At 33.7% G+C, this 8,370-nt stretch overlaps 1 protein-coding gene and 1 long non-coding RNA gene across 4 annotated transcripts; one reads left to right on the plus strand and one right to left on the minus strand.

Moving 5' to 3' along the window:
- Positions 1-235: 235 nt before the first annotated feature.
- Positions 236-3,481, minus strand: LOC107032001. The gene is made up of 8 exons (XM_027912033.1): positions 3,451-3,481; positions 3,057-3,344; positions 2,894-2,979; positions 2,002-2,080; positions 1,861-1,920; positions 1,568-1,689; positions 1,419-1,490; positions 236-1,082 (listed from the first exon to the last, which is right to left on the minus strand). Exons 2-8 carry the CDS (start codon positions 3,342-3,344, stop codon positions 980-982), a joined length of 810 nt encoding a protein of 269 aa, XP_027767834.1. The 5' UTR covers positions 3,451-3,481; the 3' UTR covers positions 236-979.
- Positions 3,482-4,007: 526 nt separating this feature from the next.
- LOC114074502 lies at positions 4,008-7,450 on the plus strand. 3 transcript variants are annotated; one of them, XR_003574932.1, is made up of 3 exons: positions 4,008-4,046; positions 4,885-4,928; positions 7,175-7,450. It is a non-coding gene; the product is annotated as an uncharacterized LOC114074502 (long non-coding RNA). The 3 variants fall into 3 exon arrangements; XR_003574931.1 differs by lacking the exon at positions 4,008-4,046 and adding an exon at positions 4,060-4,308; XR_003574930.1 differs by lacking the exon at positions 4,008-4,046 and adding an exon at positions 4,062-4,243.
- The last annotated feature ends 920 nt before the right edge of the window (positions 7,451-8,370 follow it).

An 8,370-nucleotide genomic window follows, 5' to 3' on the forward strand; every position in this document is an offset into this window, starting at 1 on the left:
ATCAATTTCCGGCATTTATAGTTTTTGTTTTAGAGAAGATAGTTTAACTGATTTTGGTATTAAAAACTCATAGTTATGTGATTTACCTTGGTTTTGTGTTGGGTCATGAAAGGGTCAGGCCCTTTTGGGCTGCGCAAAAGTTTTACGTAGACTAATAAATAAATAAATATCACGTGTTCAATTAAACATAATAACATAATCATAACATAACCATACAATTAATATGGAGTATTTAAGTCTGAAAAAAAAGGAACAAATTTATACATTTCTGCCCCCTATCTAGGTGAAGGTTTGGACTTTTGGAGCAATACAAAAAGGAAGGAGAGCATGTTTAACCCCCTCTATGATAGGATAGAAAATGCCGAGCGTTGCTCAAAGTAAATTTCTAATCATGATTTCTTATTAAATACAATATACATTTGATCAACGTAAATTCCTACTCTTTTGAGTTGACCTTGATTGACACAAACAGATACGTAGCGTGCAATATGTTGTCAAAGTAGAATGTTGTGATACATTATATCACCAACTTGTTTTACACTTGAATCTCCGAGTTGACCAATACATGGCTACTGAGAAATGGTGACAGGAGATTTCATGGATGCAGGGCACAACTCACCATAGAAATGAAACCCTTTTGCGAAGTGGTTGTCTCATACCACTTAGAATAACTCACTACCTTGTATGGAATCCGAATTTATTAAGCTCTTCTTCCTCACTCTACACAATTTTCTTTCCATCTGAAACCAAAGATAGTAAGTAAACAAACATACATTTCTATGGTATGGACAACTTGCAGCTTTTCATTAATACTGCTTTTGCCCAATACACTGACACTGGTATTAGCAGCTTGAAAGCCCGAGTGGTAAAACCCGATCTGTAGTTGCTTTTGCGTTGCCAAATGCCACTTCTTAGAGCCCTTTACCTCCTATGCTGTGTTTCATCTTCTAACCAGAAGCTTTCAGACTCAATAAGTCATCTATATCTTGTGAACACTGTAACCGGCATCCTCCGATGTCAAGTTCTCCTTCCAGTTCTCAAATTCAGATCCACCAAATACTACTTGTTTGATACCGACATAACTGTACAGAAGATATTTTCAGGGTGAGTCTTGTAGCCGCAAACTATTAGAAACGCGAAAAAGAATGGCAAGGATACAACATAAACAACCTTAGTATATATGATAAATTGAAATAAAAAAAAAGAAGGTAGCGATTGGCAAAAATGGTCTGCATAGAATATACGTTCCAGGCATATTCATGATGAGTCTAAAAATAGCTTGATATGTTCCATGCATATTCATCATGAGTCTAAAAATAGCTTGATACATTCCATGCATATTCATCATGAGTCTAAAAATGGCTTGAGGTTGGGAGAAAAAGATTCTACTTCAAAATGAAAAAGGCACTGAAGCTTACTCGGAGCTTATCTGTGACAAAGCATTAATCAATACATCCAACAGCAAAGGCTCACTAGTCCCAATGTCCACCCTATTGTGAGAAAAAGTCAGATTATAGGCAGCAACAAGCATCATTTCATATCTAAGGATAACAGATTCAGTTTTTACCATATGCGAGCCACGTTATCTTGAATCTCAACATCTCCAATATTATAGAATGTCGTAGGTGTTACATTTGCCCCCTGAACAGCATCATAATTTGGTCTTTTGTCCAAAGGAGATTGGGACAACTGCAAGGAAGAAGCTTTGGTTGGAACTACATATAATACACTTGTGTGTCCTGAAAGCTACCCGTTGAACTTTGTCAAGTAAGCATACTCCCATGTTAGAATGATAGGTTAAGCCTTTTTGTTTCCGCCATATAAAAGAACATAAGTAGTACATAATTTGAGAAACTGTACTTGCATATTCATCGAATTACATCCACCAAGACGTCCAACAATGTGCCAAGACCGAATTGTCTGCAATAAAGTTGATGAAATCTAAGTCAACAAAATCCATATGCAAATGTGTCCAGAGTTATGAAAGAGTAAATCACTTACGTCACAAATCAAGGAGATGTCCTTCTCCAATGGGGCATTGTAGAACTCAAACCATATAAAGGTGTTTGAATAATCAAATCTGAATAAGAAGTAAACAGAAGCTGTTAAGAGTTCCACTCCTGAAAGGATCTACCAGCAAAAGTAAATTAAGCAAGACACTCTTTCTATGGCGTGCAGAATACTTGTCAGATAATTATCCTTCAGTCTGGATTGTGGGCAAAAGTAACTCTAATGAGATAATAGGATTAAAGACATCGGATTAGAACAGTACATTGCTAGAACTAACACTTTCTGTTAAATTGCCGACACAAAGTTGCTGAGGGGAAAGTGGAATCTAGAAGAAGAATATGTCCTTGTTGTAGACCAGGCATTTTCACCACAAAAGAAAGGATCAAGCTTTTTGAGTCGAGAAAAGGTTCAATACCCTATCCTTGTAAATATAATATACATTGGGAAGAAAATAAAACTTGTGATTTTTCTCTCAAACAGGCATTTCTTATACTTGGCAAACAAAATTTCAAATATCAGGCTATATCAGCAAAGGGATGTACCAGCCTATAGCCATCTAATGTTGAATAAGAAACCCTTCTCTGAAATTCAATTGGAATTGAACTGACTGCACTTCCAAAGAATGTCAGGCACAACCTATGAAGTGCTAATATCAAATCTCTGTCTTCTTACTAGTTCTTAACGACACATATGGCACAAATAGAACATGGTGTCATGAAAATATTACAATTTAATAACAGGACAGAAAATGCACGAAGTGCTCCTGAATTTGATAATTTATGAACCAATCTCATACATTGAGAAGGTAGAGGTGAGTTGTTTCCTGTAATGAAAAAGCATTGTGGATTGTATTTGCTATATGAAAGTGCAGTAATATACTTACTTGTTGAATTCGACTGTCATGGGTGTTGGTGAACCTGTCTTTGTATGTACAATTTTATTCCTTTTCTTTCTCAATCTCTCCTCCAACTAATAACAAAGTAAGTAGGGCTAAGTAAAAACAATCCCAATTGATACAAATATAAATTAACAAAAAATATACTAACCCTTGACTTAGCCTTATCGGGATCATCAAGACAGGTACCAAGAATATCAGCAAGTTCAGGATCTTTGTCATAATTCTTCTCATCATCTTCTCTACCGCCAACCCCATCAGCATCGTTGTTGTTTTCTTCTTCTTCAAATAAGGTTAGGAAATCTGTGGTTTTCGCCATTTGATTAGGAAGAAAATGAAAACGGGAACGAATGGGAGAGCTTAGAAATGACTGCCGTTGAGGTGAAACCCTGCTCCGTGGCACCTGGAAAAGAAATGCAGTGTGCTGCAATGTAAACATCTGCAAACACAATTGTTCAGCATTAGAGTTAACTCAAATCAACACAAATATATGGAGGATTCGTTCAGAATAGGTATAGATAGAGAGAAGAAGCAAAAACATACACTTCAAGCTCTTACAAAACCCTTATCCTTGGGCTAGCACTAAACCCTTTTTTTAGTGAATAAAAATACTTTTTATTTATATTTGGTCTAAAAATGGGTTTATTATTAATATTTTATTCAAAAATATTTTGTTGTTACTAATTTGATCCAAAAATATCCATATTGTTATTAAATGGGTCATTAATGGTTATTCCCAAATAAATATTTTTTAACACGTGGTTCCTGAAAAAAATATTAATTTTAAATAACCATATACTTGTTTCCTTTGTTTGAGATTACTTTTAACTAAGAAAAATGTAAGAAATCATTTTTTAATCATATTTTATTAATTGAAATAGAATAATTATATTTTTTTCTACTATAGTAGAAAAGGATAGTTCAACATGCTTGCTTCATTGTTTAGGGGCATTTGTCTTTTTAATTTTCTCTAATGGCTAGGTGTCATCTTGTTGCTTAATCAATTTTGACCCTTTCAATTTCCTATTGCAACGTGTCTTCCAATGCGGATATGAATGTGTGAATGTGTTCCTCTATGTCTTCCTTCTATTCTCCCTCTACTAATATCACTATTTTCACATCAAAGTTCAGCATTTACCGGGTAAGATTTAGCATGTTTCAATTAAGTTTGTTTTTTTCGGTCATCTTTCTTTTTTTAAAGTTAAAGTTCCAAATTTGATTTGGCTGTGTGAATGTTCCTTTATTTTCCCATTTGAGATTCTTATTGATGTTGGATTATCCTTTTGGTTGGGTGATTAAGTTTGATTTAGATATGTAAATATGTCAAATTTGATTTAGGTATGTGAAACTTTTTTTCGTCATCTTCCTTTTCATCAATGTTGAAGTTCCCAAATTTGATCTGGGTATGTGAATATTCCCCTTATTTTTCCTTTTGGAATTGTTATTGATGTTGAATTATCCTTTTGATTGAGTGATTAAGTTTGATTTAGGTAATCCCTATAATTTTAATCCATTTGGGTGATTATGATTTCCGTTTTGTATTTTGAATTCCGGTTTCAAATTTTTGGTTGTCTTCTTCCTTCATGTATGAAAAATCCATGTATTTTCATTTGCAGTAATTTTTGGTTCTCTTTTGTCAGATGTAGTATTAGTTTGGTCTTCCAATTCAAATTTCTGGTTGTCTTCCTCTGTTCATGTATGAAAAAACCATAAATTTTCACATGCAGTAAATTTTGGTTGCCTTTTGTCAGATGTAATATTAGTTTGGTCTTCCAATTTATTTTGAGGTTTATGATAGTTTAATTTTCTCTCCTCGACTATTGTAAGTGTAACTCTTTAAGATCCTCCAAAAACAAACGGCTTAGATTAAGGTTCTTTTCCCTAAATCTTTATATTTATTCAGTTAATATTATACGTCTAATTTACTACAAATCTGCAGTGTGTAAAACGTGTTCTTGTTCTTGAATTCATTGTTGCAGAGACCCTTTTAAGCCCAAAGGTCTTTTCTGGTTTTCTGGTAAAGGTATGAGCTTTTTCTTATTATGGTTTAAGTTCTTGATTTGACTTGATGTGGGATTTAATTTTCATACTGTTTAGTTCTGTGTAGTTGGTGAGTTGGTAATTTGTTTTGTGGTTTAATATTAGGGTTACTCTGTTGATTTTGAGTTTAAAGATTCAAACTTTGTGCATTTTTGTTCTGTTTTCAGTTGTTTTAGTGTATTGTTTCTGTTTAGTTGAGCTGGTAAGTGAATTTTTTGCAATCAATATTTTCATCAATAGTAACTAAAAAACTATACAAGCATACTACAAAAATAATTGGACAGTTGAATCCAAAACAAACAATAACTAAGAAGTCAATACAAGAATAAAAGACACAGCAAAAGAGCTAGCTCAAAGAAAATAATTCAGCACCACAAACTAACAGAAGACGATAAAAGCAGAATTATATTGATAGATTGTGCTATAAACGAGAATACAATTGGACAGATATGATAATAATCGGGATGATGTACAAACAACCAAAGCTTATACTCTATTGGTATCTGTGAGGGTCTTCTATATGGTAGGCATGGATTCAATTCAAACTACACCTTATACCGTATACCTTTCACAATTCCTCCATGATTAGGGTTCTTCTACATGATAGGCAAAACTGTTTTGAAGTAGTTTTTTTTTTGTTTTTGCTTCTAAAAACTACATGTTTTTAGTAGTCGAGCCGACACTACAATTTTGTCACCTTCTGAAGGGACTAGCCTCTTTCGTGTGGGAATCCTTAGATTGAAAAGTGAGAGAAGGAACTTTATGTGTCCTACATCGTCATGACTAACCATTTCCCTCATCTTTGCATTTCTTGATCAGTCACTTAAGCACATGTCCATCTTGTTCGTCCTCATATCTCTCTCTATAAATGCCTCTACTATATTTTTCTTTTCCGTGGATCAATTAACTTATTTTTGGTTGTGTGAGATTGATTATCTCTTTAAATATTTTGAACCTAAATCATAAGATTTGTTATTTGCTATGATTGTATGGTTCCAGATTTGTATTGATCCGTGTTGTCAACTCTGTTTAAATGTTTATCTGAAAAAAATATGATGTCGCTAGACATTGATTTTAGTAGCCAGATTATCAAGTTCCTTTTTAGTTTTGTGTTTTGGTCAAATTTGTATAGAAGCTAGCTATACAAATTATCACATTTCTGATAATATATAAATGCTAATAAAAAACTAGGTGACCAGAGTTATATAAGTTGATGGAACCCAAAAAAGGAAGGTCTTCTTAGCTAAACAACTAGGAAACAAAGATGAACTAAAAAGGCGTAGTCGAACTTACATTACAATTCTTTCACCTTCTTAAGGAACTAGCCTCTTTCCCGTGGACTTGAGATCGCCCATGGCTCTGGGGTAATGCAACCTCCGTTTCCTGCGATCAGGCAGAGCTTCATTGGTTACGACTTACAGGTTCTAATGAAAGACAGAATGCATCAAAGACTGCTGCTATAAACCAAGAGCCAAGAGATGAGAAATATTTAGATGGCTAGACACAGGCAACAGTTTAATACCCATCAATCTTATCCCATGAATCATGAACTACAATAAAAATCCTATGCAAATTAAAGAGTTGATATACATCCTAGAAGGATCGAGCTTGTGTGATAATATTTGTAACCTAGCATGTCGTAAACAACTTAAGGCTTCGTGTACACCACCCCCTTCTTGGACTCCACTTATGGGATTACATTTTCTATGTTGTTGCATGTCATGGAGTAGTAAATACTAATTATAAATTCACTATACAACCAGAGGACTTCCCGAAACTATAGAATCAACTATAAATAATAAAAAAATAGAAAATATTAAATTTTGTCCTATATTGTCATGACTAACCATTTATCTCATCTTGTATTTCTTGATCAGTCGCTTAAGCATTTATCGATCTTGTTCGTCCTCATATCTCTCTCTATATGCCTTTGCAATATTTTTTCTTTTCCATTGATCGATTGACTTATTTTTAACTGTGTGAGATTGATTATCTTTTAAATATCTTGAACCTAAATCATAAGATTTGTTATATTTGCCATCATTGTATGGTTCCTGATTTGTATTGACCCATGTTCTCAATTCTGTTTAAATATTTATATGAAAAAATATGACGTCGTTAGACTTCGATTTTAGTAGCTAGCTTGTCAAGTTCCTTCTAAGTTTTGTGTATTTGTCGAATTTGTATAAAAAATGAAATTGACAAAACTTGAATCGCTTTTTATCTCAGGTCCAGCAGAGATTTTATTGTCTTTAGATGTTCTGCTCATCTGGTCATGAAAGTTGAAAGCACATATCCATGGTTTTCGTGTTCTATTTTGGATTTCTGTTTCACATTTTTGTTCTGCTTTCTCAAATGTAGTAACCTTTCTTTATCAGAATTTCTATTGTTATGTAGAAAAAGAGCGTATTGGAACCAATTGTTGTGCTCTTTCTCTGTTGATACCTCTTTACAGGGAATGATTTAATAATAAAGTGTTCCGTGAAACATAAAATATGAAGACAAGTAGAAAGAGCAATATGAAGAGACTTACTTGTACTTTCGACATCCTTTATAAAACTTTAGACATTCATCCCTCAATGTTTCAATATCTTTCTCAAAAACTTGGATCTATTCAGCCAAGTACAAACATAAGGACTCACACTTCTGGTCCGAGAAAAGTAAGAATAGATTAGCATATTTCTTAGCCATGGAAAAGGCTTCCAAACTTCTGTTGCAGAAGACACATCAAACTGCTACTATTAATTCTATAGTATGCACGACTCATTTTACTTAAAGGCGCTCACATGCTATTTTTCACATAGAGTCCAATCCAATCTATCCCGTGTATAATACATTGCATTTGAACTTTGGACAATCTTTTTTCATGCTGGTAACAAGGAAAACAAGTGTGCTATTAGTGTAACAGATGTTATTTGATAGGTACAAATTGTAAAAAATACTAAATTCGTTTTATAATTATTTTTGCATGCAGGTTGAAGTTAACAATTTGCAGTCATTACAATTGGCTTATTGATACGCTCAAACTCACTTCTCAAATAAGAAGTAAAGCGGTCGTGTCAAGTAAATAACCCAACTAGTGAGGTTGGGATCGTTCCCACGAGGAAAATAGTCTAGACTTAACTTCAACCTGTTATTACTATTGTTTGGTCAATGACTTCCTTGGAAAGTAAAACAATAAAAGGGGGGTTTCTATTTCTAAATGAATGAAAATAACTACCTAAATTGAAAGAGACACTTAACAGCTTTGAATGTTGGATTTTAATCAATTAATCAAAGTAACTAGGGTTTACGTGTTCCCCACAGGTTCATAACTTGATAATTCTAACTATAACAATTCATTTCTAGTATCTTGCATGCAAAGTGATAAGTTATGTATTTCTAAATCCTTGGTCCGGCATCTAGAAAATCTCACTCCGCACCTT

Source organism: Solanum pennellii, chromosome 10 (assembly GCF_001406875.1).
Source record: "Solanum pennellii chromosome 10, SPENNV200".
NCBI lineage: Eukaryota > Viridiplantae > Streptophyta > Magnoliopsida > Solanales > Solanaceae > Solanum > Solanum pennellii.